The 20,191-nt window shown below is 39.1% G+C and overlaps 1 protein-coding gene across 1 annotated transcript in view; it reads left to right on the forward strand.

The window, feature by feature from the left end:
- The window catches only part of Ptp99A (Protein tyrosine phosphatase 99A), a 78,291-nt gene that overhangs the window by 43,586 nt on the left and 14,514 nt on the right, over positions 1-20,191 (forward strand). Inside the window, exons 2-6 of the mRNA XM_065492492.1 lie at positions 3,453-3,779; positions 4,724-4,847; positions 6,436-6,620; positions 13,740-13,927; positions 15,469-15,583. Coding sequence (XP_065348564.1) covers positions 3,453-3,779; positions 4,724-4,847; positions 6,436-6,620; positions 13,740-13,927; positions 15,469-15,583 — 939 coding nt within the window. The remainder of the gene's footprint in view (positions 1-3,452; positions 3,780-4,723; positions 4,848-6,435; positions 6,621-13,739; positions 13,928-15,468; positions 15,584-20,191) is intronic.

Genomic DNA, 20,191 nt, shown 5'->3' on the forward strand with positions numbered 1-20,191 from the left:
GGAAAATAGTAGCGTTTCTATCCTGATCTGCTAAATCAATATTATTTTTTAAAACACCAAATAAAATATAAAATTCAATATTTTTTACATGTCCAGAATGCACTGCAGTGGGATTTAATCCGAAAATAAGGGACGAATGGCCAAAACTTCCAACCTATTGATTTACTGACCAGTTTTAACACAATTAAATACAGGCCATTGAAAAATGTTTAAATCCAAAAATTTCCTAGAAATCTATCGGGACTGATCTTTTCGTGCCTTCCACAGTTTTACAATCTGAAACTTTTTAAACGGATTTCGGGATTTAATTTTTAGCTTTGTAATTTAAGCTGTGAAATTATTTTATAATTTTGACCTTTGTCTCTCATTTCTGAAATCGTGTTTGATTCCAGCCTACGTGACCCATCGTGGAGTTAAAATTTTATGTCGCAAAAATTGATTTTCGGTGCTCTTTCAGAGCTCTGGGCATGTAATTTAATCTTTTGCTGACGAAACGAGAGCCTCAGATTTAAACAAAATTCCGCTTCGGATTTCAGAGTTCATCCAATTATTTGCCCGTCCATGTAATCATCTCATTAAATTATTAACCGGTGCGGAGCTATGCAATTTTGTTCTCGCCCTGTTCACTAATCTTGCCAAGGGGTGAATAATGCTCGCGATGAAGAGAAATCCAAACAAGTCGTTATTTGTAGTTGGTCAGCGGAATAACACGTGCAAAGCGCGTCTCATTTGCGCGCAGCACACACGATCACGTACCTCGTTTTTGTTTAACGGCTGCGTGCGCTTTTGAACGCGCACCCGACCGACCGCAAAGCAAACTGATGAGAGCGAGAGGATAGGGTGGATGCCAAAACACCAATGTTGGCCCCTCCGCGAAAACAAAGAGGATTTAGAGAAGCCGCTCGACGCGCCTGTCCTACCGGTTGCATAAGTGCTATCGCTGAGTATTAACTAAAGCGGTGCGATTCCTAGGGAAATAAGAGACGAGTGAAAGTTTCTTGGACAGCTTAATGGGGGCAAAGGTTAACTTTGCGATGCTAAGGTTTCCCAAAGTTTGGTATTTTTCACCAATTAAACGAAAATTTTATTTAAAAAAAGGCGAACGCATGTATTTTTTGATTGATAAAGTTTATATTACTGTTTGTGATTGGTTAACATAATATTTCACTTCAATAAATTGAAAATTGATACCAAATTTGATAAAGGTACCATGAGACGAGTTTTTTTCATTTTGGAGTGATTTGCTGCTCTACATCTGTGACAGTGGAATACAAGAAATTTCATGAAAATAAATTTAGCAATGAATTGCCTAAGGATGTTAACATAAAAAAGTTCTGGTTATGCAAAATTTCTTAAAAAATAAACTCTGTTTAACAAAATTTCTAACAGTTAACCTATTTTGAGTTTGATCTCCAGGGCGAAGTCTTTCTGTAGCGTAAGGTTTTTGCACTTCATAGCCTTAGCTTTTCCGCGCGCAATTTTCCAAGTAAGCAGAAAAGGAAAAATTAAAATTCTAAATATGTATGGTTTTTCAAAATCGGATCATTTATCGCAAAGTTTTGCCGTTTTGAATTTATTCACTCACTTGAAAATTCATGGAATAATAATCTCTTCAGCGAGAGAAAAATAAACAAAATGTGATGTAGCAATCGGCAAATATGAGCGTTTTAAGACACCATTTAATTTTGAATCAAGACTTTCATTGTTCGTAAAAATAAATGGCATCTGTTAACTTTACAGGGCTCAAGAGGAAAAAGTCAATGGAATAAAATTTCCAAGTCTAAATTACTTGGCTCTTGATGAGAAACGCTCTCGTTCTAATTAATTAAAATGTAAATCAGAATTTCAAAAGGCACACAAACTTTGAAAAAAAAAATTCTTTTAATTGCACTGCTATATTTTTATGAAAACTTTAGCTTCAAAATAACTGGAAGTACCCAAACTTTGCTGCCCAAAGAGCCGATTAAAAATTTTAGTAAATACCTGACGAATTTTACCTTTGAAGTGGAAATACAAGAAATGGAGTTTAGAATCCTCTTAAGTTTCCAGAAGAAAATTAAAACTAATCACATTTATCAAAAATATTTACCCCTTTTAAAAAATCGATGTGCAGAAAAGAAACAGAGAAGAAAAGAGGATAAATAAATTCAAAAGCTTTGATTGTCACCAGTTTGCTGCGAATTGCAGGGGGAGTATTTTTATGGCAGCCAAGGGTGGAAGGTGTTTTAGGTTTGGCCAGCGTCCAAATGCGAGAGCAGTGAGTGGATGAGATTGCAAAGGCAGAGAGAAATCAGGCGGCGCTCGCGCGCGAGCCAGATACGTGCCGAAATGAGCCCTGTGCACTTTCCTCTATTTATTTACGGGCGCAATAAAATAACGGGCATTTCCACTTTTATGGCTGCCCGGTGTCTGTGCGCAAGAAATTGGCGCTCTTTGACACGTCCGCGCTCGTCCCAATTCTGTTGACGCGTGCTTTTGCACTAGCAGCGCGAATCGATGCTTTTATAATTAAGTGGAAAACAATTATTTTCCTTTTAATTGGCACCATTGGAAGTTATGAATTTTTGGAAATGGATTGACTGACGTAACAAGGAATATTTCGTGAGCAGCTGATGTTTCCACTTTCTGTCAAAAAGTTTTGTTCGCCTTGGGGGACGCAAGTTTGATAGGCGCCAATTTAAGGTGGCGAGATCATTGCATTGACAGCTGCGAAACTTTCTTTCTACACCAAAAATGGCACTTCCTCGAGGGGCTCTCAAATTAGTAGCTGTTCCAGCAGTTGGGAGAAGTCACTCCAGTGAAATGCTTTCTGCTTGTTTGAGCAACAGATAATATTGTGTAGGCCTACTGAAACTTGTTTTTGTACATACTTTTGTCAACTTTTTTGCTTTCTTAAATGACTGTTTAATTAACTTTCCATCTTTTTGCTCCATTTTATGAACAACTTAGGTAATTTTTATTGAGGGTTGCTTATTCCATTAAAAATTTATTCAATTTCTATTTTTAACTTTCAGACCTGAATTGGTAGGCCTGTGAGTAAAAAATAATATTTTTAAGGTATCAATCAATATAAGCTATACCGTTTTATTTTAAACATATTTTTGACAAAAATGAATTTTTTGTCACATGATAAGGGCTTCAAGAGAAGCTGAAACCAGATTTATATTAACATTCAGCGTTCCCCACCAAGGGCAAGTCCATTTGAATTTGTACCAACAACTTTTTTCAAAAGAGAAAACATTTTTACGTTTGCCAAAATATGTTCGATTCCCTCGTAAATTTTGTTAATGATGCAGAGCCAAACATATTAATCAAAAACAAAAACAAAATGTATTTTAATAAAACCTTGTGGGTGGCTTCACGATATGTTTTCAGTCATCAAATTTAGATGAGCTCTTGATTTGAAATTCTGCTTGCTGAGTGGTAAAAAGTGCCTGGTTTTGTGTTCGCAGATATCCCACACCTTCGTCGAGAAAAAGTGTTCATGAAAGCCGGCGCAAATGCGAGCCTCGCGTGTCCCGGCGTCGGGGAGCAGTCGATCGTCATCAACCTCGAGTGGCTGTGCATGCGGTGTGGCTCGTCCGGCGTCTCCGAGATCAAGCTGGTCGAGTTCATGGGCGAGAGCACCACCGTCTGGGAGCACAGGGGCCGCATCTCGCTGAACCAAGAGACCTTCTCCCTCAACCTGCAGCCTGTGCTTAGCCAGGACTCGGGCGAGTACGTGTGTCTCGTCAACAACCGTCCCACCCCCGAGGCCATTGTCAAGCTCGTCGTTCAGGGTGAGTTCAAAGGAAGACAATATAAAAAGGAGAGGGGCTGCATTTTCCCCGGCCTCTCAATTTGACGAGACAAGGCGTAATTACTGCACTTGAAGAGGCGTCCGTGCAGAGTGACATGAGTCATTCAGCGTAGACTTGGAAAATGTAATTGTTTAGCTTCAAAAGCTGTCGCTTGGCAACGATTTATTTCCGAAAATGCGGAGAGTAAATTGCAAGAAGTATTCGTAGCAGTATAGTGATGTCTTTTGATCTTATTTAATTTGTACTGGAATTCCAAGAAAATTCAAAGTCAAAACTTATTTTGTTATAATAAATTGCTTATCGTGTTCTAAAAACTACCATAATTTTGTTTTAAATTTATTAATATATCTACTTGGTAGAAAATGCATCGTTAACATGGTCTCAAACTCATTAAAATGCTTGGCAAAAGAATTTTTAAAGCTGCACAGTTGATTTTTAGAAATTTAACATTTTAGTCAATTAGCTTTATTCTTGAACTTTGAAGAAAAAAACTGCTATTTTGTATTTTTTAGCAAGCTAATTATTGACATGATAAGCAAAAGCAGAAAAATACAACGGATCGTTAAGCTGTGTTGATTTTTTAAAACAAAAATATTTGCTCTTTATTCCAATTCTTATATTGTATGTAACTAATCGACGATAAAACCTGCCATTTTAATAAAACATGGTCAACCCCTTAAAGAACCCAGAATTTTCCATAGTTAGGGGAACATTCCCTTTAAAAAGAAAAAAAAATTGAGGTAATGTCAAAAGCGTAGTTGGGAGTGAGCTAAACATGTTTTGCTCAGAGCCAGAAGCGTCGGTGCTGTGGGCAAAAATAATGAATCCGATTTGTACACACCACGCGCGACCCGTCTCTGGCAGGAAGCGGCGTTTTGTGCAGCGCGGTATTGCTGATTGGCGATTTGCGTTTGTTGTTGCAGACGTGCCACCACCGCCAGCCCGGCCTTTGATCACCAACTTCACGTCCCGCTCAGTCTATTTGTCGTGGGCGCCGCCGGTAGACATGCAAAACGGCCACATTATGCACTACATCATCAGCATTAGGTGCGTATTGTGTTTTTTCTCTATTGATTTCAGAGCTTACCGCGTAAAGCTTGAATAATGGCTGCTGGATAATGCCGATCAATTCATAATTAATCACCACCGCGGATGAAAAAACTGTTGCTAAATAAAGCCACTAATGCTTGCACCAATCAATGCAGTCTATTTCCTACTCATATATTAATAAAAAGCGTGATATTTTAACCTTTCTAACTAGATTATTCAAACACCTTTTGATAGAATATTAAATTGAAAAATAAAATCTATATTTCAAGCCAACTGAAATTAAGAGCTGAATTTCGCCATTCATTTGTTCTGCGGTATCCTCTCTATTTCTTCATTTCTTTATTTGGTCCCATTAGAGCGTTTTTAATCATCCAGTTACAAAAACTACTCTATGAATTTATTTTTCTTTAATTAATTAACAAAGTAAACATTCATTAAATTAAATGCATTATTCAACTGGAGGGGAAGCAGTACGTTGCCTAAGACTCTTCACCAAGGGGATGGTTGAATTAAAAAGGAGCCGTTTGACAGTTGCAAATTAAACATACGTGAGCAGTCACAAAGGCTAGTCTTGAGGGCACAAGGGAAAAACAACACAAAGAGGTCTTCATTTTAAATGGAAAGTTCTATGTGAGCACGTTCTTGCGGATCATTATCGCTTTTTGTTCGGAAAAGCCTCGAAGCCTCTATACCCCTCAACAATAGATGTTTATTTATCAGGCCCTGAGTGTTAAGAGGAAGTTCTCTTGTCAAAATGTTGGATATGAATTTGGCTTTATCCCTTAATCAAATTACTGTGTTCACTTAAACTTAAAACCAGTTGCAAAGCAATGTGCAAAACAGAATTTATTTTGAAATTTTTTCAGACAATGGTCAATATATTGAAGCTAGAGTGTATTTCCTGAACAATATTTTGACCAAGAAATCCGGTATGCTATTGCAATCTCATACTTTCTCCTGCTTCCTGGAAAAACAATACCACAAATTCTTTACCAGATGAGGACATTATTTTTTCTTGTTTCCTGCTATAATATTTTTGCATTGAAATGTGGAAAATTTCGATAAGCCAATCAAATGAAAGTTGAAAAGACGTACTGGAACATGTCTTGAGTTCTACTAAAGTCCGTAAAATCTAGTCAAATTTGTTGGAAGCTGTGTGGGCATGGTTGTCTTTGAGATCAAAAAAGGCAAAAAATACCCATTCTTTGAAAGATCCAAAATTTAATAAGCACATTTTCAATACCAAATCAATGCTGTTTTTCCCAAAACAATGTTCGACAGTGTTCCCTATCGGGAAAGGTCCAAATATTGTTGAAAAATTCCATACATCAATAAAAATTTGAAAGGATATACACTCATGAGCACAAATCCAAACTTATTTGGTAGTGTTTTGACTCAGAGTCTAATAGCAGCCGCATTTTTTATTACGCTCTGGAAAAGGGTGGGCAATTCACTTAGATGAATGAGCGTGTAAATGGGGCTTTTGTGCCGCGATAAAAGGTCCGTTTTGGTGGCGAAACACACACGAACACACCACACACGTCAGCAGAGCGAACGAGTCTAATTCGGAGCGTTTGTGCGACAGGGTCGGCGAAGACGGCGGCTGGGACGAGGACATGAGCGGCATCGAAACGAGCGACAACAAGACGTTCTACACTGTGGCCAACCTCCGTCCATTCACCGTCTACAGCTTCCGCATCATCGCCGTCAACGCCTTGGGACCCTCAAAGCCCAGCAAGGAGTCCTTCTACATGGTAACCCTCAGGGAAGGTCAGTGCAAAACATTTGTCACGCTTATTTACTCTTCCGCACTTGGAGTGCCGTCGAATGCTCCAGGGATGATTGTACTTCGGTTGCTTGGGAATTTATGTGTTTGAAGCGCTCACAAGCACGTACCATTCACAGAGATGACGATCATGATCATGATGAGCATTCACAGTCGAATGAAAAATGTTTGAAAGAGTTTCAGAGAAATTCTCTTGGCTGGAAATCAATCAATTTTAATTGCTGAAATTCACAGAAATGGTTATAAGCGATTGTCTCTCGTAATGGTCGAGTTTTTAACTCAATTTAAGTTAATTGTGATAATTCCTTTTTACCTACTACTTTTAATACTCTCTCAAATTGAGAAAAATCGGCTCTACAGTTGTCTTGCATGCTATTCAAGTGGTGAGCACTATTTGCCTTTAGCAAATTACGATTTATTTCACTACAAGGCAAATTTACCTCATTATTCGCAGACTGTTGGATAGATCGCAAAAAGAGGAATTGAAATCAAGCAAAAACATTGGCAAAGTGTTATATTTTAACAAAAATTCAGCATACAAATCTGAATTTTACTGTTACACTCTACCATGATTTGTTTATTTTCCTTTTTGGAGATGCATTATAGTTGAAAATCCACCGATCAAAGATTCTATTATTGCATGTTTCGGGGACCGCCACTTAAACTATATGAGTCCAATTTTTTACGTAGAGAAGTCGATTAAAAAAGCCTGAAAGTCAAGTCAATTTAATTGTAGAAAAAAAACAGTAAAAATATTGCAAACTATATACAGCATAAATAATTCCTAAATCAAACAGCCGGAGAGATTTTTTATACTACTGCGTATTATTAAATGAACGTTTTTTTTCTTCTGGAATGCACAGCTTCATTCCGCTAGGTTGATTTTTCCAGGAGTATGCATACATTATTTGAAAAAAGGTTCCGCTTCAATCTTTGTTGAACAATATTCGTAGGCCTTGCTGTATTCAAATTCGATTTTCTCCCTAGCTTCCCTTCCGCCGGTCCTAAAATACAATTTCTCCGCTTTCGCGTTGGCGAAGCAGAGCACGTGTGTGCGTTGCGATGAGTTATGGCAGAAATCTTCGCATGCTGTGTGTCTCGCGCAACGAGCGATTGGGGATCGATAATAAATTGGGGTCTGTTGCCCGCGCGAGCTCCCATTATTTCGCGGGGCGCATAATTACTCCCCAGCGTGTGCAAAAGCGCAGCACGGTGAATCAATAACGTCCGCCCTAATGCTCCGTGTGTTTGCAGTATCAGTGTGAAAGGTGCTGCGATTCGCCGCCACGCCCTCGCTCGATCATAGCCAGTGAATGACACGTTCACAATTGCTTTTGATGTCGATACCAGAAGCCTTTTGGCTGCAAATGAGTTTCTTTTTGCAAAATATCAACCATTTTAGACCGTTATTTCGGTCATGTAGAGAGCGTAATTCCCACTTCTTGAGGGTTTAAATTACATTTTTCATCTTTCAATCTAATTTTTTCACCATATTTTCCGATTAACGATTTATTCAAAACATTTATACAAAACACGAGCACTGAAACTGACGTTATTTTTAATGAAAATTATTTTCAAACTGACAAAAAATATACGGCAAGCTTTGAACCGGGAGCGAAAAAACTCCCAGTTGATTATTTTCTCAGTTATTTTTTTAAGCCATCGAATTACGTCTGGGTAAATCGGCTTCTCACCCTCAACATTATTTTGAACCTTTTGAACACACACAATTTTTGCATCTATAAATAGAAGACAGTAGATATTATTATAATTCTGATGGTTTAAATTTCTTTAAGTAACTCTCTATATCCTAAAAAATTGCCAAATTAAGTCTGAAAACTTGCAATAAACCGATTTTTCATTTACATATATATATATAAAATCTTGCAGACTCGAAAAAAGGCCAAAAACTTTATAGACTAAAAATACTGCAAGAAAGAAAAATATATGAAAATTTTGCTTATTATAACACTAAGATGGTTTTAGAAAGTTTATTTGGATGCTTTTAAGCATTCTAAGTAAAGTTCAAACTACTTAAAAATGCATGATTTGTTCCCGTAACAATTGGAAGCTCAGAAATAGTCGATCGTTGAAAATATTTAAATTATTTGCGTGTTTAATTGTGAAGTGTTTACCACGCTTTCCCCATTTCTCCTTTTTCATTTTAACAGATAACGGAGCATTCAAAATTGCTCCTCTACTTTGGCACGAACTTCAGTGTTTACATGCAAACGATGGTGTGCGGTGGGCGTTTTAGGCTACGCCATTAACAATTACGGCTCAGCCATAGCAGAACTTCAACTTGCTCTTAGGAGGAGTGCGGTGAAATCCGCAAACCCTTAATGAAAGTAACGTTTAATTCGCTTCTGCTTGAAACTCGCAATTAAGTGCTGTTTCAGCTTCTCTCTATTTTTTTTAAGACGGGGAAACTTTGCGAATTATGAACAATGCTTTCTCTGGTGGTATAATCAAAGATTTTCATTCTAAAACGTTCATTAGAGTAATAAGTTCTGGTTTTTGACGGCATTTAATTTCCACAAAATTTAGTTTTGACAGTATACAACCTTTTTCAATCATCTTCCGTGAGTGAAAATATTAAATTCATTGCTTAGTCAAATAGATAACGCATTAAAATGCATCCATTAGTTTAGACTCTTCAACAGATTCGTAATTACTGTCCAAAATTATTTTAATTGTCAAAAAACAATCGTTGAAAATAATTCAGTGATCATATATACTTTTGTTGCACGGCCTGTGCAGCTCTTTCAGAATTTAAAAGCACTTGCCAAGTGAGAGAACATGCATCTCTGTATGGGTTTTTATTTCAGCACTTAAGCCTTGTTGTTAGATCCGTTGCATTACAGAAAAACGCTTACTAGTAGACCACCATTGAAAGACAAGAAATATTGCTTTGACTTTTGGAAAACCACAAATGTAAAACAAGAACACAAACTGCGATAAAAACGCAAATAAAAATCTTTTTCTCCTGCCAAGAGAAGGAGCGAAATGGAAAAAGTCTTGCAAAGATTATGTCTTTTGGACCATAAATTCGAAACCGGCTCTTCCCTGTTTTATATTAAAAGAGTACTTACATCGCAATGTTATCCTTTTAAACATAACCATAAGAAGCGAATAACCTCAATAGATTAGAACTGCAACTTAAGGAGAACTTCTGAATTATATTATTGAGAAGAAGTTCACCTACCTCTGATTCGTGATTAAAATTCACCCTGAAAAATGTTGAATCACAAACGAATTCACCTGCTCTTTAACTTGCTCATCCGCTTTTGATTAAATTCATCCGTGAGCTGCTCTCACTTAAAATCGCCCTTTGAAGATTAGTGTTACGATCCTACTTTAGTCCGGACACTCGTTAGCTGAGCGCGGCGGGTCGTGCTCCCTCGCGTCACGTCCTCTCAACTCGGTCAGGCAAAAGTTATATAGTTTCGCACTGAAAGGTCGTGCTAGTTTGCCGAGCAAACAATACACGCTGCCTTTGCAACTCATTTCGGTATTGTTCTGTGCTATCAATTAATGCAGTTTATGGACCACCGACCAGACGAGAGCGCACACGTCGCATAATTAGTTATTCATCGAGCAGTGCATGTGGTACGCCGGCAATTTGCCTTGAGGCGTCCGAAATTGTTGCCTTGCACATAGACGGCAAATTAATTTGCTGCCGTCGGCCCATTTCGGCCACGTTCGCATTTGCATACTCGACACTAATTAAAATTGAATTATTGCTGCTCAGTTATTTGGGTGGGACAAAATTAGCAATGAACCAAGATTTTTGAAAATCAAAACTTTGGAATAAGTAGTTTTATCTATGTAAAATGCAGCGTGTCCCATAATTCAACGACCACTGGTAGGAGAAACAAAAGGTCTCAGACTAATGTTATTCAGAGAAAAGCGATAGAAGCTGCAAATTCGTGGAAGGTGAAAGTCTACTGCCTAATTTTTTTTGCAGCTTTGGGTTCTGAAGCATAAAAGAGCGCAGGATCTAAAATGTGACACAAAATCCGTAAATTTCAAACTTACAATAAAATTTACAAGATCTTTCCACTTTTCTGGGAAAATTCTATTGGAAATCAGTATGGTTAGTTACACAACTGGCATTTTTTCCAGGATTACAAAATAAATTTGGTTCTTCAGCAACATTTCTTGAAATAAATTTAATCCTTTCTCCTCGGGCTGTTGCATTCCTTCACTCCAATATAACAATATTATTTACTTTTAAACACATTTAAAAAACGACAAAAAAATATTGGAGCATTAATATTTACTAGATTTGTCACAACGAGCTATTTGCAGACATTTTTTCAATGTTTCCTGAAGCTACAACGTTTCAAAAGTTTCAGAAAATATTAAAAATGTAACACCATTAAAAATAATTATTATTCATTCTGTTTCTTTGGGTCTCAAACCAACAACCACATGTTGCAAAAAATGTAGTAGATCAGACTTTTTCCTTTTCTTCATTGCTTCTTTCACAAACATTTTCAATTTACTGTTCAAATTTATTCCAATGTCTTGACAAACAAAGGCAGTTTGGTTAAATTGAGGAAAGGCAAGGAAAATTGCTTAGCTGATGCATCTCTTCCTCAATCATAACGTATCCTAGAAAACTTTCGCAGAATAATGCAAAGTCTAGACATAAAATGTAAAAAAGAAAATCATTTAGTTTTAAATGTCAGTTAATAAAACGCGAGCTTACACGAATTTTAGCGTTTATGTGGCACTTGAGAGGGAAAGGTCTCGTTTTATTAACCGATAAAAACACTCGAAAGCAACCAATAGAAGTAAACGCATTTCAAAGGCTGACTCCAAACATGGCTGAACGCAAATAATTTGGCATTCGCCGAAGCGAATAAAGCTGTGTGGTGGGCGCACACAGTTTCGGATCATTCCAGCAAGGAATTAAAGCGAGGCACCTTTGTTGGTATTTGGTGCTGCCGTTGGAAATTCCCTCGTCCCTCCTCGCCATAATCCTTTGGCGGCTTAAGCGTTCTCGCTCGCTGTGCCTGTCGGATGAAAGTCTTGTTAGCGCGCCCCGGATTAAATTCTCATTTTTTCCGGAATGAAATGTTGAAAAATGGCCAACGCGTTTGCAAGCCCCAGCAGACGTTGCGCAATTTAAAACCATTTCTAAAGAAGTAAAAAAATATTAAGCCTGAAAAAATTCATTTAATTGTTCAACGTGGAATCTTTATTTAGAGTGATAAATCGCCTCTCTTTGTGCTTGCAACTTAATAACTGTTAATTGAGCCGTAAATCAACTTTTTTTAATTCAACTTTGAGTATTAATTTCCCTTCTTTCTCGAAATTACGTGTTTTAAATTCAAAACACCACAGTTCCTAGAAATCATGTAGCAGCGAAATGTGGTTCTTTAACAGGATGAATGGAAAAAAGCAAATTTGCAGAGAAACCAATTCTCGCACCATGCGCCAGCTGTTTAAACAGCACTGTTTTTGCCCCTTAGGCCTCGTCAGCAGTGCTTCTCATGCTAAACAAAATCCACACGGCAGTGCTAGCTGATGGGAATTTTTAATCATGTCCGGCCATTGAAAATGATTGACAGGACCAAAATGCTAAAGCAGAGAGTAAAATACTAAAATGGAACACCAATTTTCATTTCGAGGATACTCCTTTTGGCCAAATTTACAAAGTTATAAAGTAATTTGCAAAGTCGTAAACTCAATTATTTTGAATATTCACTTTTCAAAGAATCACACATTCGTGAATTGAGTTAAAAATGCGAAAAAATTATTTAACATCTATTAAAGCTAAGTTAGAAATTTTACTGTCTGGGCCAGATACTTCTTAATTTGTTCCTTAATTCCACCTACCAAAAATTAATTCAGTATGCATTTATTTAAACAATAAAAATTTGTTTTCTTAACAGGGAACAAATCAACCATCTGACCTAATTTTTTAAAACTATGCAGCACGACTCTATTTATATTGAAGCACGCAAAACAATTATTGTGACCTTTTATGTACGTGACGCTAAACAGTTCACTTTTTGTTCAAATGAAAAACATGGCCGAGCTTGTCTCCAACGAGCCATTCAATGCTGTTGGTTGCTGGTGTATATGCATTTCCACTGAACCACGAGTATTATATGTTGTGAAAAACGCGGCAGGGCTGATTTTGACGACTATTAATCCAGCTAGAAGAGGGCTGAAAGCCATTTCCCTTTTCTCTCTCTTTTTTTTATGTTACGACAAAAGCCGCCCGCAATTGCGAAAGAGGAACAACGGCTCCCCTCTTTTTCGCAAATGCGGCTCAAGATTTGCGCTAACGGGCGGCGCGGCGGGCGCTCTGGAGAGTCGGCCGAGTGGAGCTATTTACGCATTCAACTCGCGGACAGTTAAAAGAAACTTTGGCAAAAGAGCGTAGCGAGTTGTCGAAGACTGTGATCGCGCTTTAAAGTTGATCACGGAGGGCAGATTTGCATACCAGACGTGAAACGGGGCCGCATTCGCAGTTGGTTGTTAAAACTCGAATCTGGAAACAAAACGATGGCTAAAACTAATCCCTCGCTAATTAAAGAGGATTTATGCTACGAAATCCTGGAAAATCCTTGTTGCCAATGCATAATACGGTTTTGAAAAATTAGACGATCGACCATTTTTCTCTGAGCTCTCAATCTTTACGGGACCATAAAATAAGCATGAATCACGCAATGATCAGGATTTTGAACCATGCTTTAAATCAGCTAAAACTCTCCCAATAGGATATAAAGTCTGTGATCAACCGAATTTTTTATTATATTGCCGAAATCAGGACTCCATCCCCAACAGGACCTCTTTTTTAGCAAAGATTGCATGCTTTTCAAATTACGAACACTGTTTGAAATCCTTTACATAACAAAGAGTTTACCCGAAAAAAGCTTTTAGATAAATCTCGACGAGAATGAGCCGAAATATACAGACAAGAAATACATTTTGAAGAAAATAGGCCGAATTTGAATTATTGCTATAGCTTAGTATCAATGCCCTCGTTTTTATTATTGCTCTTTTAGAGTTCACATATAGAAACTAACGATTTGATCAATAATTTTCAATTGCTGCCCTGTCTCAATCCACTTTAATTGTTGCAGTGCCAGACGGCAAGCCAACGATAACGACCGCGCACAACACGAGCGCCACCTCGATCCACATTAGTTGGCGGCCGCCGACGCCAGACTCGATCCACGGCGAGTTCCTCGGCTACAGGGTGGCCTACCGCCAGCGAGACCGCTCTTCGCAGCCCTTGAAGGAAATTTTCATCAGGGACCCTAATGTTAATGTGAGTGTGTATCCGTATCCCCCTCGGCGGGCGAATGCATCTCGTGCCGTCCCGCCCCGCCGGCAAGCAATCCGATTTTATTTTACGCGATCGCGCAAAACATCCGTTTCCATGCACTCTGCTACTCGATTTAGGAGGCGCTTTATTTCAGCGGGGCAGAGCGAGCAGACGCTGAAAATCCCCTTGATGGCGGCCGTTTCTGCGGTGTATTACGCCCTGTGTCTGTGTGTGAGTGAGAGCCGAAAGGCGGCGGGCTGCTGCAGACGCCGTTTTTTGCAATTAGGCTGCAGTGTGCACGTGAAGCATATATTGCCGGCAGCGCCGTTTGCAGAAATATACGACGCGACTCTGTTTGTTTAGGGTTCGAGGAAACGAGACGCTTCGTGTCAGACAGCGCCACTTGGATGCTGCCACCCTTTTCTCATTTCCTGCTGTTTAGTCGACGTTTGCATTAATAATACACTCACGATTCGTTTCCTTCCATTGCACTGCCTTAATTTAGAATTTCTGAGCTTTTTTGTGTCTCCTCTTCCGCTCCCCTTGGTAAACGAGTTAGCTTTGCCTGGCTTGTTCTTCATTTGCAGGCTAAAGTGCGAATTCAAATTGAGTCACATTGCATTTAAAGTTAACAATGTTGGAAAAGGAAAGGTTGCAATGCTTGCAAAATCTGACTGGAACAGGATCATAACACTTTTTTCATGCTATTTTCTTTATCTCAATCATTTTCTGGACCAATTTTAAAGTCAACTATTTTCACCTGTTTTCCATGAAAATGCATGTTCGTTCTAAAGGTGTCAGCCACGTACTTTTTGGCGGCAGCTGGCTGATCCGGCTTCGGTAGAATTTTGGCTGTGAATTTTTGGCAGGCTGAGAAACTTTTAAAAGTGAAGTTTGATAGTGCTTAACGGCACGAAGGGCCGAAGACAAATTTTTCTTCCAGCATTTTTCGCTTTTTTTACTCTTTGACCGGAGGCTACCAAAGCTTGGTGGCTGACCACGCAACCCAAAATGTGTAGGCAACAGCACGGCGCAGCGCGTCTGGCTGACATCTCCAATTATTACTTATCCTGTTTTTGGCAAACTCTGAAATCAATTTTTCGCATTAAAACTTAAATCACAGTTAGAACCAGATTATTTGACGAGTAATTAACTTTATTAAAAAAAATCAGTAAGTTCTTGTCAAGCTGAATAAAAATCGATATCTGTTTCAATTTAGAGAAAGTTTTTTCTCCCAAGAAAAACTAATATTTAGAGTCAAATAATTTTTTGTTCAACGTGTTAGTTTTGTCCAAATCCATTTAATGACCATAAAATTATAAAAACACGTATTTTCCTTGCAGAATCATCCGAATTTCCACTTATATATCTCTAGAAAAAATATGAAATTTAACTAATAGGATATACGGTCAAAATTTGGAAAATTAGTAAAAAGTGGAAATACTATCATTAGAAGTTCCGATCAAAACACTAATCAAGAATTTTCCTGTTTTGAATCTGAACAAAATCCCTTATTGTTATAATATTCTGTTTTCTTGTTTCAGAGTTTCACGATCCAGAATCTCGACGTATACTCGCAGTACCTGGTGTCGCTTCAGGTGTTCAACCCGGAAGGCCATGGTCCCAGCACCACTGTACTCGTCATGACCGACGAAGGCGGTGAGTTTTCCCCCAATCGATAGCTTTTCGAAAAGTTCAATCAGTTTTCGCATTTCACGCGCGCAGTTCCAATCCCCCGAGCGAAAATAGGCTGCTGGCCTTGACTGAGGGGGAAAAGCAGTCGGTTTACCGCCTTTGTTCCCTTCTGTGGGACTATGTGTATTCATGGACGTGCCTGCAATTGAAAATTACACGCGGGACTTCTCCGGCTACGTATGTGTGCACGAACGCCACCCCCCACCCCCACCCCAGAGCCACCCACAGCGCGCATCTGTGCGGTCGAGCGCAAAACGGGCCAGTTGGCGCCGCCGCTGAATTTATTTGCCTCTGCCTTTGCGCCTCAAATTATGAGCTCGAGGAAAAATTGACTTTTTTCCCGCGTAGTGAAGCACGGGCAAGGGCACACCCCCACCGCTCTATAAATATTCGGCCGAGCGCACAAACCCTTTTTTGCTCGCAAATTTCCACCGTTACTCCGCTCTTGAATGTTGAATACGCTTTTTTCCCGACCATCTGACTCTTGAGACCGCGCTCACACGCTCCACACGCTCCTCACTAGCTTTTTGCCGCAAATTGAACAAGTGCCCAAATTATTTTTTGCTTAACAGCAGGTTTTCTGGTTATTCCAATCTGCTAAAAAAAAACTTCCGCAAATAGGACTTAATACCGGATCCTTGCTCGCCAGAACAAGCTGTTGAAGCGTGTTATTACACTTTGCAACTCCCGTTTTCAAGAAAATGAGCCATTTCGATCTCAATTGTCACTTTTATCCCGGATCAAGATGAGTGACTCAGATTTATCATATATTCCGGGAATTTTGGCTACGCTCCTTCTTCGGGATTATTTTTTCTTCAAAGAATTCATATTTTCCGGTTAATGCATGAGACTATAAAGTGACAGAAATGGCCCAAAAATACGGATTTTTGGCAGAACAGCTGGAAAACAAATCCGCCGGAAATCCGATCAAACGTGTTCCATTTCTTCCAAAATATTGATTGGGACCTGTGGAACCTAGAATGAGTTGATTTCTGACGTAAGAGAGTGCGAGAATTCTCATTACCGCTGGAGCAAACGAAAAATGTATATGTCTCCGACTTTTTTCGAGTGAGTATTCCGCAAACTATTTCTAAACTAACATGTTTATTTATCCTGACTTCTCAATTAAGTTATGCTTTTTTTGGCATTGGCCATTCCTAAAAAAAAAGATTAAAGACGCACTACAAAATCTTATAGCTTTTTGCTGATTTAAGTATAAAAAAATTTCGTTCCAAGAACCTAGCGATGGCGCAGATATTTCCATTCCTTGTTCCATTTTCATCGGAATTTTAGTTGGGTTATTACATTCTGAGCCTACCGCCCTATCAGCGCTGTCAATTTGGTGGTAAATCGAATTAATTTCAAGCATGTAAGAGGCAAAATCATCCCGCTTTTGGTTTTGCCGACAAGTGCGCGGTAAAAGCGAGCGCGCTTTGTGGCATTTATGCAAATTTCGAACGCAGAATCTGCGTTGATGTCGCTCTTGATCGTTTGCACATGACAGTGAGTTGAATTTTGAGTAAATGCTTGAAGACTCCTTTGAAGGCACATGGACGCACCTGCTTTGTCAAAAAAAACGAAATCAACGAATCGATTCAGATTCATCAGTATGGTCCTTTCCAACAGAGATGCTTTCGTAGAATTAAAAGGGTGTCTCCTAAAATACCCCCGAAAATGTCCTAAAACTAATATTCTGAACAAGAAATCGTATTTTTTTGTTGGTGAGAACAGTTATAATTTAAATTGTATTAAAACCAAATTGTTGCCAGACAAGAAATACAAATTTTATCCTATAAAGTAATCAAAAACAAACTATTTCAACAAAAGTGCCACTACTCAAACCTACTATTTTAAGTGACAAAAAGCTTTTCGACGAAAAAAAATCGCGCAGTACTATATGTTGGTCTGCCTCAATTTTCCGTAATTTGAATATTAAATTCTCCTCGCAAGTCAACCTGCTCTGAATAAATTTCCCGTTTCGATTTTGGACGGAGTGCCTGTCAAAATTTGCCGCTTGGTGGTTTGGCACGCAAGAAGTTGTCACCCGGTCGGTGGGCGGCACTCCTTCTCACTGAGAATTTTTGCTAATTTCCCCGGGGGCCGCTGTCGAGGAAGTATGCAGCGGGCTGCTCCTGACCCGCAAGTCGCTGAATTAAACGTTCGCAGGCAAAGAACAACAGCTGCATGGCTTGCTCCAAACACTCGAGGCAAACTTGGCTGGCTAAACAACTTGAGCGACAGCATCTGCGAGTTGAGGAAGACACTCGACGCGCAGATTCCGCCTCGACATCCAGATTTCGCCCTTCGGACTCTGAATTAAATCAACTTTCACGCTGATTCCGGAATGAATTCGACTCTCTTGACAAACGAGGCAGTAATTTCGAGCGGAGCTTGGTCTTGACAAGCAGCAACTCTTGAATCAATATTTGCTCTCTCGCTGCGAATCGCAGCTTAATTTGGCTCGGTGCGAGAACTTTTCAGCCAACATTATTTCTAAGTCGCAGCTGCACCTGCGAGGCAGGGGCGCGAGTTGATTCGGCAACATTTGCATTCGTTGTGCCTGCTGAATAATTGAGAAAGCGCGGCGAAATTGGTGCTCGCGCATTCGCATTCGATAATGATCTGGCGCACCGACGAAGAGGTGTGTTCGCGAAAGCAGTTATAATATACACATCGTGTCTCTTGTGGTTTGCGCTCCCATTACCGTTTCTCTCTACTCTCTAATTAGTTTCTCAAATTACTGCTCTTCTCTATTAAAGCGAAACATACACATTATGCAAAAACACAGGACGAATTCCAAAGTTGCTATAGCTCCCAATATATCGAATTTTGAACAAAAGTTGTGTAAATTGTGACTCGTCTCTTGAGTGATATTAACTTATTAACTTTTCCAAATAAACAAATAAACAAATCAATCAATTTTCTTAACATCCAATACCATATATCGTTTGTGTTTTCATTCGATAAGATTAACATGATTCTACATCTGATCTCGGGAGTTAAAGTAAAATCCTATGGAGTGAAAACAAATTGTTTTGCATTTTCCTCAACCCTAAAACCTCAACCTAAACCTGTGAATTCATATCATCTTCAGTAGAAGATAATGATGAAATGCTTGAAATATTTCAGTTTTAGGACAAAGAAATGAGATGAGGATTAGTTTCCTATATAAGTTTTATGACAGTTTTCATTTTTATTGCTCACTAATCTTGAACGATAGTATTATACGAAATAACCAAGATAAAATAATGTTTAATCGTCTGAATTTCCCACGTCGATAGTCTAGTTACATCTCTTGCTGTACATCGACAGTTTGGACATGCTTCTTCCTTCTTACCAGGCGAGCAAGAAGCGGAAAGCCCCGATTTAAATTTTAAAACACATTATCCGACACTTTATTCGCGTTTCTTCCGCTCGCTTACGCTTTTACGACTTTTTACGCCAGGGAGCGGTGTGAATTAAAAATGTCGAGCGATTGTAACACGCAACAACCGAGAAACGGATTCTTCACCGTAAATAATTTGTGCTTGTTGGAACGTACAGTTGCAGCAGGTGCGAGCGAGAGCGAGGCGAGGATAACTCGACAGGAACACACACATACACATTCGCGCTTAGTGTGCTGCTTCGGCACCGCCGCGATCGATTCTATCAAGCCGTGAGCCACCAAAAAGCAGAGAGGGAGGGAACGAGAGAGAGAGAGAGAGAGAGAGAGAGAGAGAGAGAGAGAGAGAGAGAGAAATCAATTTCGACGTCTTCGCGTAGATATCAAAGCATTTCTCGCTCGCACCATCCCTGAATGGAAACTGGAAACCTTGCGAGCAGAAACAAAGCTCGTTGGAGGTGTTGACGAGACGGCAGCAAGGTGCGGATCGCAGTTGTAGCCATGTTCAGGCCCTTTGATGAAAATAGCTTTAATTATGCTGCTGTGCGGACGGTCGCATACATGTGGTTGACCGTTCCACGAAATTGCCCGGCGACCTTTTTGAATTAAATGTATAGTTGGTTCACCTTTTGTGCCATTTAGGCTCGCGGCTAATTGTGTTAACTTACCGGCAAAATGAGTTTGGAAATTTTGACATCAAAGACTTGCCATTGAAAACTATTTCATAATAATTAACTCGATTCGCAGTAGCCAGCAAATCGTCTGTTATGCACATGTCAAGTGCCAGGCAACGGTTTGTTTTGAGACGAATAACAAGAAAATTGCTGAGAGCTAAATTACAGTTAATTAGTCACAAATATTAAATGGATGGTTCAATAAACGCAGAAGTTTAAACGGGACAAAATATATGCTTCTAGTTTCCAAGTAAATAGGCACTTGTCACTTTGTAGCAATTTTGGAACCCAAAATGACCTTACAATTAGCTTTTGATGTCCAAATTGATTCAATGGATAATTTTTGAGAGGAAAATGCATTTTTTCTGTCAGTTAGAAATTTAAAATATAGATAAAAGCTGATGGATGATGGATTAAATATCCATCGACGTAAAACAAACGAATAAATTGGAATCTCACTGCACTAGTTTCGTTTCTAGAAAAATCAAATTGTTTATACACGATGCGTCTAAATTA

The sequence above is a fragment of the Cloeon dipterum genome, chromosome X, assembly GCF_949628265.1.
Source record: "Cloeon dipterum chromosome X, ieCloDipt1.1, whole genome shotgun sequence".
NCBI classification, from domain to species: Eukaryota; Metazoa; Arthropoda; class Insecta; order Ephemeroptera; family Baetidae; genus Cloeon; species Cloeon dipterum.